Below are 15,688 nucleotides of genomic sequence, written 5' to 3'. Positions count from 1 at the left end.
TTACGAAGTAAATGGGCTTCTGCACTTGGTCTTGCTCCTGGACCAACACAGAGCTAATGGCCCACTCTGTTATAGCAAAGTATAATCGGAGGGGGACACCTACTTGTGGCTTGCAAAGCACAGGTGACGTCGCCAAGTACTCCTTCAACTTGAGGAACGCTGCTTCACACTCATCTGTCCATGCAAAACGGCTATTCCTCTTGAGGCATTGGAAGTAGGGGTGTCCCTTCTGCCCTCTAGCAGACACAAACCTTGACAAAGCTGCCATCCTCCCAGTCAATTTTTGAACTTCTTTAACTGACATTGGGCTTCTCATGGCGATGATAGCTGCACACTTATCGGGGTTCGCCTCTATCCCCCTCTCGATGAGCATAAACCCTAAGAACTCCCCTGCTTCCACGCCAAAAACGCACTTTTGTGGGTTTAATTTGAGGCGATACTTTGATATGGTAGCAAACAGCTCTTTCAGATCCGCTACGTGCTGTCCTCTCTCGTGTGAAGTTACCACCATGTCATCTACGTAGACCTGCACGTTTCTTCCCAGCATGGGTGCAAGGACCTTGTCCATTAGCCTTTGGTATGTAGCGCCTGCATTCTTCAACCCAAATGGCATCACCTTGTAACAGTAGCTGCTTGTCTCCGTCATGAACGCCATTTTACTCTCATCCCTTAGATGCATCTTGATCTGATTGTAACCTGAGAATGCATCCAAGAAACTCAGCTTCTTGCAGCCCGAGGCGCTATCCACTAACGCGTCGATGTTGGGCAGTGGGTACGAATCTTTGGGACACGCCTTGTTCAGATCTTTGAAGTCAACGCACATCCTCCATTTCCCATTCGCCTTCTTCACTAGAACTACGTTGGCCAGCCACTCAAGGTATTGTATCTCCCTGATGTGCCCAGCGCTTCGCAGCTTCTGCGTCTCTTCCTTCACGACGAGGCATCGCTCTTCGTTGAACTTCCTCCTTCTCTGTCGCACAGGGCGAACCTTGGCGTCCATGGTAATATGCTGGCACAAAAAATCTGGGTTGATGCCTGGCATGTCCGCCGTAGTCCACGCGAATGCGTCTAGGTGGCATGAAATTACTGCAGCTACCCCTTCTTGCTCTTTTTGGCTCAACAAGCGTCCTAATTTGAATACCTTACCCCCTATCTGTCTTTCCACCACGTTGTCTACTGGTTGGGGTTGCTCACTCTGCACGTCCTCTGCGCAAGACTCATTCATGGGGTCCCCTTCTATAGGCATCGCCCTATCGGATGCATCGGACATCGCCTCCTCTGACTCTTCTTCCATGGGCGAGGCCTCTCCGTATACTTCTTCCATTGGCGAGGCGTCATCGTATCTTCCTTCTGTGCGTGCATCTTCTATAGGCATCACCCCTGCAGGTGTGGCCTCGGCGGGTGTAGATTCTGCGAGCGTCGCCTCTTCCAATGGTTCTAACTCCATTCGCGAATCTGAAACAGGTGGTCGTTCAATCACCATGACCACGCCTCTCTTTGTCTTCAGGCTATTTTCATAGCACTTTCGGGCCTCTTCCTGATCTGATTTGATTACGATTACTTTGCCGCTAAGATTTGGTAGCTTCATCTTCATGTGGCACGTGGAGGACACTGCCCTTAATCTGTTCAGGGCGGGTCTGCCTAACAAAATGTTATAGGCTGAGTTGGCGTTAACCACCAAGTACCGGATGCTCTCGGTGCGCAATGCCGCTCCATCAGTGAACGTCGTTCTCAGCTCCAAGTATCCACGTACCTCCACCGGGTTGTCTGCAAATCCATATAGGCATCCAGTATAGGGTCTCAAAAGGTCAGGGGATAACTGTAGCTTGTTGAAGGTCGACCAAAACATGACGTCTACAGAATTGCCCTGGTCGACGAGAACCCTGTGTACTTTTCTTCCCGCTGTGACTATTGAAATTACCACAGGGTCATTATCGTGTGGGACGACATCCCGTAGGTCAGCCCTTGTGAAGATGAGGTCTGACTCCCACGGGTCATTCGGAAACTCCTCAGCAACTGAACTTACTGACCTCACATATTTCTTTCTCTCTGTGGCGGCTTCGTGGACCCTAGTGGGTTGTGTGCGCATATGTGCTTTCGGGCGTGCGGGTTCGACATTTGTGCGTTTCTCGTACACCTCCCCCTTTGAGGCAATGTGCTCTACTGCACGACGCCTTATTTCAGCAAAAGTCATGGGGCGATTGTGAATGAGTGATTCGCAGAAATGCCCAGGACACACCCCCTTTCTGAATGCGTACACGATCATGGGCTCCTCCTGATGAGAATCAACTAAAGGTGGCTTTTTATAATGAAGAACAAGATCATTCGTCTTTACATTTAAAGTTTTTCTTGTTAATCTTTGCAAAAGATAAAGCCCAAGCCCAAGAAGGCCAAAGCCCAAAAGCCCAAAGTTCATCCCATGAAGGGCAAGGCCAAGTATTAAATAAATATTGTGTAGAAAGGTACTTAGAGGGAAACATTAGAAACCTCTATTGTTAAAGCATCTTTTAGTCTTTAGTTAGGAGTCTTAGGGGGGGGGTTGTTAGTAGATAGGTGTAGGAGTAAATAAGGAGGTGCCAAAGTGAGAGAAGGGATCACACCTTCCTCATGTCTTGGTTTAGGCGCCACTTGCATTTGAATTTAGGGGGGAATTTTGAATTGTTTTAGCTTGCATTTTCAGCACCTTAGGCTATAAATAGAGGTGCTCTCTTTGTAAAATGGAGATTGGAATTAATCTAAGAAAACTCTACTCAAATTTTGAGTGAACTTTGGAGAGCTTTTGGAGCCTTCTTCTCTAGTCTTATCTTGATGGATCATTGGAGTCCTCAAGTGGCGGCATCACTCTCATCTAGGAGCATTCCACACTTCTAGTGGCGAGATCATCCAACATTCTTCCATCTTCATGAGCACTCTCTTCTCCTTCCTTCCTTCTCTTTCAATTGTTCATGTTGTCTTGTGTTCTTGAGTTGTTTGGTTCGGCTTTTCTATTTTTTTCCAGCACCTATGTTCTGTTCTTGTCTTTTAATTACACTTTTGTTCGGTTCATATGTTTGCTAATTCAATTCTGTTCGGTCCTTTCAATTTTACCTCTCTTTGTTGATTCAATTTGACAATATGTGGAGCATCCAAATGAGTTTGGGATTTGGTACTAGTTTTTGGTGAGTTCTTGTCTTAGAACAATGATCCAACTCTAAGAAAAGTGCCTCTATAATGTCCAGCTCAAGGTGATTCCTAAGAATGTCAAGAATCATTCTCTATATGGCTAGTGGAATCACATCACCTCCTTGGTGCCAACCTTCACCACATGCGCCCCAAAGCGGCTTATGTACTCCTTCAAAGTCTCACCTTGATACTGCTTCACGTCGAACAGGTCGTATGAAACTAGGGGTGGAACCCTGTTGGCTAGGTACTACTCTCTGAATAACTGTGATAGCTGTGTGAAGGACGTGATATGACCCTCTGGGAGGCTGACGAACCAGTCCATGGCCATGCCAGTCAAGGTGCTCATGAAGAGCTTGCACCTTACGGCATCAGAACCGCCTACCAGCATCATCTGCGTGTGGAACGCAGTGAGGTGCACCTTAGGGTCCTCTATCCCTGTGAAGGTGACTTTGGGCCCCGTGAACGTGTTGGGGATCGCTGTCTCTAGGATCGCCTGTGAGAACAACGTGGAGAATTCTCTTGGTGGGGTGATAGCCTCAGGCTCGTCTGTGTCGCGTAATCCGCGGCGCAGCTCCTCGTTGGTATGGTGGAGCTCATCGTTTCTCGCCTGAGATGCCGCGAGATCCGCTTGCATGCGCACTTGATCTGCTTTCGACGCTGCCATTGCTTCTTGCAATCCCTACATCATACCCATGAGTTGTTGCATGGTCATCTCTTCACTCTCAGCGCGCGTCGAACCTTGTCTCGTGGATCTTATCATCTGGAACCGCTCCTAGCTGTCGTGCACTTCCAAAGGATAGAGGAACTTGAACTTCGAACGAACGTGATCGTACAGCGACTCAACCAAATCAATCGGTGGAAACAGCACCAACTTTCCTTTGGAAAAATCGTGAGGAAACTAGGTTGGAAACTGCAACTGGAACTGAAAAACTGTGTGATGGGACTGATGTTTTATATCGGGCCCTACGGTGGGCGCCAAATGTTCCCGCCGGTTGACCGGGACCGTCTTTGCGCGTGGCTTGTCCTCTCGAGCTAGGGAACCTTCGTTCTGCTCCGTCTGTGAGTACCTGAAAAGAAGTGAACAAAGGGGCGCCCTCGCGGCCGTTTGCACTCTGACGATCAAGTCAGCTAGCGAGAAACATCAAAGGATGACACACCTCCGTATCGGAACACCGTGACTGGATGCTCTGAAGGTGGTCGAAAATACTGAGTAACTAATACTGTGTTGCCCTAATTGTCTGTGCGTACAGTGGGTGCGCAGCGAAACAACTAGGGTTTACGTGTGTGTAAACTACTGTGAGAATTAGGTCAAAACTCGGATTCCTTTCAAACGTCCCAAGGCCCATTTTTATCCACCTGCCTCATTTAAAGCGCGTTAAAGCGCATTGAAAGCGTATCAAAATATCCCTTGAAACGTTCGAAACTTAATTGAATTAACGCGTACCTTAGCGAACTTTTAGGAAAACCTTGATGTTTTCAGTGTTTATTGCCACGTGTTCTTCTGACTTGATCGCTGCTCTACGCAGAGGGCCTCACAGCGTCGTAACCCAACTTAGGTTTATTCCCTTATGCGAGTGCTCTTTCCTTGAAGTGCATCTAGCGCGTGGAATGACTTTCAGGGTGCCAACTCATGCGCCCCAGCCTCTAGTCATTTGCCCTGGGAGTGTATCTACCCTTCTCTCGTACTATGCATGTGGTTCTCCCCTGGGCGTGGCCCTCTCATGGGTCGTATCGGCCCCAGGGTCTCCCAGCGGTGGCATGGGTACTTCACGAGTCAGGTTACCTCCTTCTGGTATTAGAACTATGGCTTTAAAGCCACCTTCCTCTTCTCTTTATCACTGCTCTGAAGTGCTGAGGCCTTTCGTGGTGTCGCCCCTTCCACGGTCTTTTCCTACCCATGGGCATCGGGAGGCGGCACTATCGATGCCTTAACCTTGGCGACGCCTGCCCAGGCGACACCTTACCTTGGCGACGCCCCACCTTGGCGACGCCCCAAGCAGTCGATTCGTTGACTTTCTTCCTTGGGTCCCTCGAGGGGCCCCACCATACGTTGACCTTTGACTTTGACTTTGACTTTGGTCAACGCCCGGGGACGGGATGGTACATATCTCAACCAGTAGGTGAAGAGAGTCTAGTTGATAGTTGGTGCCTTAATAAGAAAAAAAAAATCTTGAATTTTGGATGGAGTTTACGGAAGCTCAGTGGAAGTGGCGGACAAGGAGGACTCCAATGGAGCTATGGTTTCCTTGAAGGGGCATGATAGATAGGGAGAGTAATTGGTTTGGCCATATCACTTGGAGAAGGTGAAAGAGAAGATTAAGGTGTCTATCCTAGAGAGGTAAGACAAGAGAGTGAGATGGCTAACAATCTTGGCAGCAATTCACTCATTCATTAATCTTGAAAATTCATGAGCCAAGAATCCCTTTATATAGGATAGAGGTCTGACCATTGTACAAGAGATTTGGTGGGAAAATTCAAATGTAAAGGTTTGAAACTAGGCGCCTAAAATGATGTCACAAGGCAAGCATGACAAGGTGTGATCAATGTGACTCATTTTAGGTATAAATGAATGACCTAGGTTAATTAGGAGTCTTCTAGAAACCCTAATTTAACCTAGGTTTCTTTTTAGATGCCTAAATCCAACCCTAATTAAAATTAAGAAAAATTACAAGTAAAATTCATATTCTACTTTTGACAAAAATAAATTCTACTCTACACTAGGTTTATGGCATTTTTTAACATGTATAGGAAAGTTTCTTTGCTGTCAATAGTAGAGTCCTAGTCTTCTTGGATCTTCCTTGCCATTGATCTAGCTGTTGGGCCTTAATCCGATCGGTCATCGGTAGTCGATGACGTCAGCAGCAGAGAACCACGTGGACCGCTTGCAGGGTGACACGTGGACCAGGTGGCAGAGAGGTCAGGGAGACGATCGCCAAGAACGGTGATCGATGGTCAGTAACCAAGTGACCACCAACAGATCAGGCGGCAGAGAGGTCGGAGGACAGATCATCCAGAATGGTGATCGGTGGTCAGTAGCCAAGTGGCCACCAACAGACCAGTTCTCAGACTAACGCCTGAAGGCAGAGCGCGAGAAGCAAATAAACACTGATCAGTCATCGGGTGTATTGTCATCGGGGTCTCGTGTTACACGCAGTTAAACTGGGACTGAGGTTCCCAGCGAGAGCGTTACGCATGGATCTCGCTTGAGCACACCTCAGGGAATCATGCACGAGAGTGGCCTGAGGGAACTAGTAAACCAGTCAGTGATTGATGATTCCCTCAACCCATTACGTGCGTGGCTTCGTGAAGGGTAAGTCGCCTACGCAGAGAACAACGTTTGGTGAGTGTGCCTAGACCAGCCACATCCGACGTTCTCCTAAGAGTATGCGATTTGCCAGATAAGAGAAATACCCTAAGTTACTCCGCAAGGGCGTAACTTAGGCACACAAAGAGAAGCGCTAGAGCCCTTCCAGTAAATGACACGTGTGTGGTTAGATGTGAGTTGCAGGCCTTCACGTGTCACCATCTGAGAAGGGTGCGGTCCAGACAAAAGTGCACTCCGTACCACTAAAGGTACAGACAGACGCAGCCAAGCGCAGAGACGCGCAGACATGCACAGACTCTCACGCTCCCACTGCTGATTCTGAAGGTACGCTTTCTCTGAAAAGCATAACAGGGTTCTGACACATGCCAGAAAAGCATAACAGAATTCTGTTATGCCCAGAAGCGGAGAAAGAGAGATAAAAGAGAGAATCAGGGTGAGAGTGGGGGGATACGAAAAACAGAGAGCAAGAGTTTTTCACACACACTACTAGTTTTCTAGTCTTTGGTGGTTCTGTGGACTAACTTGATCGTCGGAGTGCAAACGGCCGCTAGAGGCGCCGTCTGTGTGTTTTGCAGGTCACGTTTGGAGATCCAAGAGAAGGTTCTGAGGGTGATCCTGTAGAAAACGCAGTCGCGTAGACGGGACAAAGAGTGCTACGAAGCGATTCCTCCACGTTCGAGTTGCCGGCAGGATCATTTGGCGCCCACCGTGGGGCTCGAGTGAATCGTTGTCCCATATATACCACAGTTTTAAAGCTTACCAGAGTTTCATCAGTTTCCTTGATAGAGAAAGATGCCTAGAAACAGACAACCATCACCTGCGCCATCCGCTGACGAAGGAGCTGTGACAATGGCGCAGGTCCTGGAAATGGTGTGCACGCTGTAGGATAACGCCGCAGCGTCAAAGGTTGAACAAGAGAGGATGCAGACGGAGTTAGCTGCGTCGCAAAGCAGGAACGACGAGCTGAATCGCGTCAACGAGGAGTTGAGAAGGACGCTGCAGGCGCAGAGGGAACACATGGTTGACGAAAGGGTGTCTAGGCAGCCCTCACCTCCAAGAGCGTTCCCCATGCCATTCTCCCCTGAGATCATGGGAACCATGGTGCCTCCCAACCTAGTGGGGGTGAAGGCATCGTTCAAGGGGGTAGAAGACCCGAAGGCGCATCTGATGGCGTTCCACACCCAGATGATGTTGTCTGGGGGTTCAGACGCTGTCTACTGCAAAATGTTTATGAGTACGCTCAGCGGAATCGCAATGGAGTGGTTCGTGAGCCTACCAGAAGGACATATCACGTCTTTCTCTCAGTTCTCGAAGCTCTTCACTGAACAATACATCGTCAACAAGGCGCCTGCAGTGGTGTCCTACGATTTGTTCAACGTGCGCCAATACCAGGGGGAGTCGCTGAAGGACTACCTCAACCACTTTGGGGCACAAGTGGTTAGATTGCCCAGCAAAGATGAAGATATGCTGGTGCACGCGTTTAAGAAGGGAGTGCTGCCTGGCCCCTTCAGCGAGTCTCTCATCAGGAGCCATCCCAGCACCTTTGCAGAGATCCGACGACGTGCGGTGGCGCACATAGTGGCAGAAACAGAGGTTTCTGAGAAGAGAGGAAGTGTTGCACCACCAAGACCGCGTGGAGGGCAAGGAAAGCCACAGCAAGCAAGGGTGCATGAGGCCAAGGAGGGGAAGAAGGTGCGGGAAAAACCTCGTCCCTATGCACCAGGCAAAGACCAGAGCAGGGGGCGTGCAAGGGAGAATAACGCACCCCCGAGATACAACTTCATGGTGGGATTGGCGGATCTCATCGCCCTTCCTGCTGTAGCAGCAAGACTACGAGTACCAGAGAACACAGATAAGGTACTTGGAAGGAAGAAGAATGAATGGTGTGAGTTTCATCAGGCCTTTGGCCATACACTTCATTCCTGTTTGGCGCTGGGACACCAACTGGTAGAGTTGGTGAAGTCTGGTTTTCTAGCAAATTACCTGCGTGAGCCGCAGGGTGATCGCGCGTCAGGATCCCAGACTGGAGAACAGCAACATGAAGTCCCTGTGCATGGGGAAGTGCAGACGATCGCGGGAGGCTTCTCTGGTGGGGGATGCACAGCTTCACAGAGAAGGAGATACGCTCGATCGGTGATGGCGGTAGATGCAGTGAATGAGAGTCATTACCCTGAAGTGGACATTATCTTCAGGAAGGCTGATCTACGGGACGTTGTCCCGCACGACAACGACCCTGTGGTCATTTCTCTCATCACGGCGGGAAGGCGAGTGCACCGAGTACTCGTAGATCAAGGAAGTTCGGCAGACGTCATGTTCTGGCCAACATTCAACAAGTTACAGTTGTCCCCTGACCAGCTAAGACCGTATACCGGTTGTCTCTACGGTTTTGCAGGAGATCAGGTAGAGGTACGGGGATACATCGAGCTGAGGACAACGTTCACTGACGGAACGACAGCCTGCACTGAAAAGATAAAGTACCTGGTGGTGAACGCCCCTTCTGCGTACAATGTCTTGTTGGGGAGGCCAACACTCAATAGACTGGGCGCAATACCATCGACGAGGCATATGAAGTTGAAGCTGTCGTCGATGGAGGGGACCGTGATAACCATCAGGTCGGATCAGGCTGAGGCAAGACGCTGTTATGAGAACAGCTTGAAGCAAAAGAGAAGTGTGTGCCACGTCACCACAAAACCACCACCAGGCGTGCGCGAAGAGCGATCGGTGGTCAGAGAGACACAGGGCGCTCAGAGGATGGAGGATGCTACGGTGGGGGACTCCCAGGTAGCCCAAGTTGAAGAAGAAGAGGAAGGCGCGATCACTCCTCGCGAGTCAGGGATCGCGAGGGCGGTCATCGCCAGTGAGAGAAGGCCCCACCCAGCTGAAGGATGGGTCGAAGTGGACATCGGGGGAAGAAAGTTCAAGTTAGGGGGATCCCTCGTTGAAGAAGAGCGAAGGCTGATCATGGGTGTGATTGAGAAGCACATGAATGCCTTTGCATGGTCAGCATCCAACATGCCAGGAATCGACCCCGATTTCCTCTGCCATCGTCTGTCGATGGACCCTATGGTTCGACCTGTGCGACAGAGGCGAAGGAAATTCAACGAGGAGAAGAGGAAGGTGATCCACGACGAAGCGCAGAAGCTCCTTGCCCCAGGGCACATCAGAGAAATCCAGTACCCCGAGTGGCTAGCGAATGTGGTACTGGTTCAAAAGGCAAGTGGCAAGTGGAGAATGTGCGTGGACTTCACTGACCTCAATAAGGCGTGCCCCAAGGATTCTTACCCCTTGCCCAGTATAGATGCTCTAGTTGATAGCGCCTCGGGGGGAAAGCTACTCAGCTTCTTGGACGCTTTCTCGGGGTATAACCAGATCAGGATGCACCCAATGGATGAATGCAAGACTGCGTTTATGACGGAACGGTCTTGCTATTGCTACAAGGTCATGCCATTCGGGTTAAAGAATGCGGGGGCTACCTACCAACGGCTCATGGACAGGGTGCTCTCGCCCATGCTGGGAAGGAACGTACACGCCTATGTAGATGATATGGTGGTTACGTCCGAAGAGAAGAAGCATCATGCAGCTGATCTGGAAGAGCTATTCACCACCATTGCCAAGTACAGGCTGAAGCTCAACCCTGAGAAATGCATTTTCGGTGTGGAGGCTGGGAAGTTCTTGGGTTTCCTCTTGATAGAGCGGGGAATCGAAGCTAACCCGGAGAAGTGTGCGGCGATCGTGGCAATGAGGAGCCCAACGACGGTGAAGGAGGTGCAGCAGCTCACCGGTCGCTTAGCAGCTCTGTCCCGGTTTATGTCCGCTGGAGGGGAGAAAGGTCACCCATACTTCCAGTGTCTCAAACGCAACAACAGATTTCTTTGGACACAGGAGTGCGAGGAGGCCTTCATCAAGTTAAAGGGGTATCTGGCGAGCCCACCAGTCTTGCGAAAACCTCAGGTAGGCATCCCTCTTCGTCTATATTTTGCTGTGACGGAGAGAGCAGTCAGCTCAGTCCTGGTGCAAGAGCAGGACCAGGCCCAGAGGCCTGTTTACTTCGTGAGTAAAGTGCTGCAAGGCCCTGAAACAAGGCACCAAGCTCTCGAGAAGGCTGCTCTGGCGGTGGTGTTTTCAGCCAGAAGACTCAGGCATTACTTCCACAGCTTCACAGTGGTGGTGATGACTGATCTGCCTATCCAGAACGTATTGAAGAAACCTGATGTAGCAGGCAGGATGGTCAAATGGGCGGTAGAATTGTCAGAATTTGATATTTAGTACGAGCCCCGAGGACCGATCAAGGGGCAGGTGTTCGCGGACTTTGTAGTCGAGCTGTCATCAATCGCGACACCTGCAGAAGGGCTAGATTTCCGATGGGTGTTATCGGTGGATGGCTCATCTAATCAGCAGGGGAGCGGCGCGGGAGTCATCCTGGAGGGACCAAACGGGGTGCTGATCGAGCAGTCCCTCCGCTTTGCCTTCAAGGCTAGCAACAATCAGGCGGAGTATGAAGCCCTGATCGCAGCAATGTTGCTAGCAAGAGAAATGGGAGCAAGAAATCTGCTGGCCAAAAGCGACTCTTTGCTGGTCACCGGGCAGGTTACAGGGGAGTTCCAAGCAAAAGATCCCCAGATGGCAGCCTACCTGGAGTATGTGCAGCTCCTGAAGACGTCCCTCGCCGAGTTTGATTTAGTGCATGTGCCAAGAGAGCAAAATGCCAGAGCAGACCTGCGTGCCAAGCTGGCCAGCTCAGGCAAAGGGGGGAAGCAGAGGACCGTCATTCAGGAGACCCTGAAGGTACCGCACGCGTTCGTATCAGACAACCAGGTGCTTCATGTATACAAGTCAATGGAGCGTCTAACGATCGGTCATCGGTCGTTGACCCAAGAAACGCTGAGAACGCCAAGGGTGAGATCGCGACCGTCAAAGACTGATGAGTCGATGGAGGTCCATGCGGGGAAGGAGCCCGACACCTGGATAACGCCATACCAGCTATACTTAGAAGATGGTGTACTCCCGCTCGATGCGGCAGAGGCCAAAAGGATAAAGAGGAGTTCAAGTAAGTTCACTCTTATAGATGGAAACCTCTTTAGATTTGGATTTTCTCACCCTGTGCAGATCTGTGTGCACGGCGAGCAATGCACCAGACTCATGTCTGAGCTGCACGAGGGGGTGTGCGGAAGCCACGTAGGTGGTCGTGCTTTGGCAAGTAGAGTGCTCCGCGCGGGGTACTACTGGCCAAAGCTGAAGGAAGACTGCATAAGGTTTGCTCAGCGTTGCAAACAGTGTCAACTGCATGCAGACTGGCACAAGGCACCCCCTGAGGAGTTGAGGTCCATCCATAGCCCGTGGCCATTCCATACATGGGGGATTGACATCCTAGGACCCTTTCCCCTGGCGGTAAGGCAGATGAAGTTCCTCATCGTGGCCATCGAGTATTTCACCAAGTGGGTGGAGGCAGAGCCAGTCGCACACATCACCGCACAGAAAGTCGAGCACTTCGTCTGGAAGAACATTGTCTGCCGCTTCGGAATACCCAAGAGGCTGGTTTCCGACAATGGTACCCAGTTCACAAGTCATCAGCTGAGGAAGATGTGTGAAGAGTTAAAGGTACAACAGGTTTTCGCTTCAGTGGAGCACCCACAAACCAATGGGCAGGTGGAGTCAGCAAATCGAGTGCTGCTCAGGGGGCTGAAGCGAAGACTAGACAAGGCCAAAGGAGGCTGGGCAGAGGAGGTCCCCAAAATTGTATGGTCTTATCACACCACCCCACAGTCCAGCACCCATGAGACACCCTTCAGCCTTGTCTATGGGACAGACGCCATGATTCCTGTGGAGATACAGGAGAGCTCCCCTAGATTCTTGAACTTCGTTGCTGAAGAGTCCAATGAAGAGCGTAAGGTGAATCTGGATCTGCTAGACGAAGTGCGAGAAGAGGCCAGAGTCAGTGCTGAAGCTGTGAAGAGAAGAGTAGAGCGGAGGCACAACTCTAAAGTGAGGCCCAGGCGCTTCCAGGAAGGTGATCTGGTGATGAGAAAGGCGCATCAGAATGACATGCAGAACAAGTTATCCCCAAAGTGGACATGCCCGTACAGAGTGGTGGAGACATTGGAGAACGGAGCCTATCGCCTAGAGACTTTGGAGGGAGGAGCAATCCCCAGAACGTGGAACGCCACCCATTTAAAATTTTATTTCAGTTAAAGTTGTACAGTAATGGCGTTCTCGCGCTAAAAGATACATGCTTTGTATGTGGTGGAAACAGTTGAACAGACAAGGGGGCACTCTTTTCCCTAAGGAGGGTTTTAACGAGGCCACCCAATTAAAGAAAAATTTCCAGCATATCAAGTGTGCTCAAGTATTAAAGTTAAAATCCTCCTTGCCCCAGGTGCAAGTGCAGGTGATTGGTTAGGCCCTACTTGCCCTAGGCGCAAGTACTGGCACCGATCTAAGTCTTCCTCACCCCAGGTGTGAGCGCAAGCAGTTAAAGGTTTGAAAAGCCAGGGGTGCTAGTAAGACCAAGGGAGGGAAAGGAAAGGTTTTGACAAAACGTCCTTACCCACTTGGCATACACCAATATTGGCCCAGTAAGACTCTCAGTCCGAAACCCTTCTCACCCCAGAAGTGAGGCAGGGAATGAACGACTCAACGCCCTGGAGGGTGATGACCTTGGGGAAAGTAAGAGGGGTTAGCGAGAAACACTTTTATTTCCCCAAAACAAGGCATCACCTCGAGCGATCGGTGCCAAGGTTTTCTACACCACCATCTACACCTGCTCCGCCTCCAACATCGCCACCCCACCAGCTCCTGCCTCACCAGTCCAAGCAATCCCATTGGCGTCTGCGCCACCTGCGATTGAGGCCCCCGAGCCAAATTTCATGGAGGACCCCCCGAGCGCCTCCACACCTTTCGTATCAGCTGGAGGGGGTCCTCCTTCAAATGCCTCAACCGCCAACATCGCACCAATCGGGGATGAGGTTGCCCACAACTCTCCGATTCTGATTACTGAATCCCCGACGTCGCCACCACGCCAAGAAGCACCTGCTGAGCAACCAATTCAAGAAGGTGGCGGCGAAAGCCAACAACAGGCTCACCCGGTGCCTCCACAGGCAGGTCTCTCTATTGAGGTTAAGAGGATGTGGGAGCCTTTCTCTGCTAAACTGAAGATGATGGCAGAAGACTTCCCCGCCATTATCTCTAGAGCTGTGGAGAGCTCCACCAGGAAGCTCCAGGACGACCTCTACGCCCTTCGAACTGAGAACAGCACTATTAGGATCGAGGCGGAGAAGTTGTCTTGCAATCTAACACTCGCGGAGATTGAACACTCCCGAGTAGAAGATGCAATGAGCACCGAGCTCCGGGTGGCGCGCAAGGAGGCTACCGATCTCCGCCATAAGGTACAACTCTTGGCTCAAGAGAAAATTGAGCTGGAGAGCAAGATTGTACCTTATCGCGTCAAAGTGGCTGACCTGGAGGCCTTAATCAAAACTGACACCGCCAAGGTGAAGAAACTGGAGCAAAGGTCAGCCGATCGGGAGGTCTTCCTTGGAAAGGTGGAGAAAGCGAGGGATGACGCCATGGCTGAGCTTGCCGAAGCCAACAAGGAAAAAGGGGAGATTGCTGCTGAACTGGGCCAGGTGCAAGCAGAATCCAAGAAGGTTGCTGAAGACCTTCTCCAAGCTCAAGAAACCATTGAAAAACTCAAAAAACAAGCTGAAGAGCTGGAGCAGCAGAACAAGGAGCTGAAGGAACAAACTGAAGAACTCAAGAAACAGATTGAAGAACTTAATCTGAGTTCTGCCCAAATTTTGGCTGCTGGATTCGAGGCTGCACGGGAACAGTTCGCCTGCTTGTTCCCCGATCTGGACCTTAGCATGGTGTCCCTTAACAACGAGGTGGTGGATGGGAAGGTGGTTCCCGCTGAAGACTGATCAATTCCCTCCATCCACTGCCTTTATGCTCTCTCTTTGCATATAATTTGTAATAAACTTCATATTTTCTTGTACATGTGTCTTGAACTAACTTTTACTTTAATGACAAAGTCTTGGTATTCCTTCTTATAACTTCTTTAGCTGCTTTAACTTTCCTTGCACAATTTGCTTCAAGAATTTAACTTAGCGATTTCGTAAGCGCGATCATATACTTAACTGCTTCGAACCACTTCGACTTCAAATAATAATCACTTTAACAACTTGTAACCTTAAGGCAATGAACCTTAGAGCAAAATCACTCTTCAAGCAACGAACTTTAACTCAACTACTGGCTTAAAACATCGCTTCACCCGATCTGCTTCATCAAAACGGGTCTTTAACTTTCTCGCCGCTGTTTGAACTTTTCCTGGTCGCCAGAGACTCTTGGCGATATCAGCTTCTTTCTGGCTTCACAGCTTGGCCATTGTTCTTTCATCTGGGGGTAGAGGCGCCTTTCGGATCCTTCTCTACCTTCCTGAACTTCAGAACAAAAGACCGGGTGACTAGGCGTTCTCTTCGAACCTACCTTAGCCACCCTTAAAACTTCTTCCACCCTTTACACCATACCTGAACTCGTTCGAGACGAGAAGGATTTTATCTTGCCTGAACTCGCTCATAGGCGAGAAGGTCTTTAACTCGCCTGAACTCGCTCATAGGCGAGAAGGTCTTTAAATCGTGCCTCTACATTGCCCCAGGGGTTACATCTCCTCCCCCCAGAAACACTGAGGACTTTCGCTTGTGCCTCTACATTGCCCCAGGGGTTACATCTTCTCGCCCCCAGAAACACTGAGGACTTTTCACTGGTGCCTCTACATTGCCCCAGGGGTTACATCTTCTCGCCCCCAGAAACACTGAGGACTTTTCGCTCTTCCTCGCCTGCACTCGCTCGACGGCGAGGAGGTCTTTATCTCGCCTCAGGACGCGCGAGGGCGTTGAGGTCTTTTAACTCGTGCCTCCGATCGCCGAAAGACGATGAGGACTTTAACTTTAACTTGTGCATCCGATCGCCGAAAGACGATGAGGACTTAAAACTTTTTAGAAAGCATGCAACATATCTTTACTTGCCTTAAATCACATATAAGTGACAAGGTCTTTCTTCAAAACTTTCTAAAAACAACAAGCACGCAATCTAAAACAACTTTGAACTTCGAAAACTCTTCTTTTATTGGGTGGCCTCATTAAAAACCCTCCTTAGGGAAAAAAGAGTGCCCCCTTCAAACTGTTTTAACAGAGACATTGTAATATA

The 15,688-nt window shown here is 50.1% G+C and overlaps 1 protein-coding gene across 1 annotated transcript; it reads right to left on the bottom strand.

The window, feature by feature from the left end:
* Positions 1 to 2,089, bottom strand: LOC150025841 (uncharacterized). Its single transcript, XM_090304769.1, has 3 exons — positions 989 to 2,089; positions 252 to 526; positions 1 to 37 (listed from the first exon to the last, which is right to left on the bottom strand). Exons 1-3 carry the CDS (start codon positions 2,087 to 2,089, stop codon positions 1 to 3), a joined length of 1,413 nt encoding a protein of 470 aa, XP_090160895.1.
* Between the last annotated feature and the right edge of the window lie 13,599 nt (positions 2,090 to 15,688).

Source organism: Phaseolus vulgaris, chromosome 7 (assembly GCF_051622355.1).
Source record: "Phaseolus vulgaris cultivar YP4 chromosome 7, ASM5162235v1, whole genome shotgun sequence".
NCBI classification, from domain to species: Eukaryota; Viridiplantae; Streptophyta; class Magnoliopsida; order Fabales; family Fabaceae; genus Phaseolus; species Phaseolus vulgaris.
Note: the sequence above shows the minus strand (reverse complement) of the source record. Positions and strands in the feature narration are given on the sequence as shown.

Excerpts from the sequence above, each read along its gene's own strand:
- LOC150025841 (XM_090304769.1), bottom strand. The coding sequence starts at position 2,089 with ATGCGCACACAACCCACTAGGGTCCACGAAGCCGCCACAGAGAGAAAG. Across the intron at positions 527-988 it reads ATATTACCATGGACGCCAAG|GTCTACGTAGATGACATGGT; the intron begins GTTCGCCCTGTG and ends AGAAACGTGCAG. Across the intron at positions 38-251 it reads AGGATGGCAGCTTTGTCAAG|GAGCAAGACCAAGTGCAGAA; the intron begins GTTTGTGTCTGC and ends GTGTTGGTCCAG.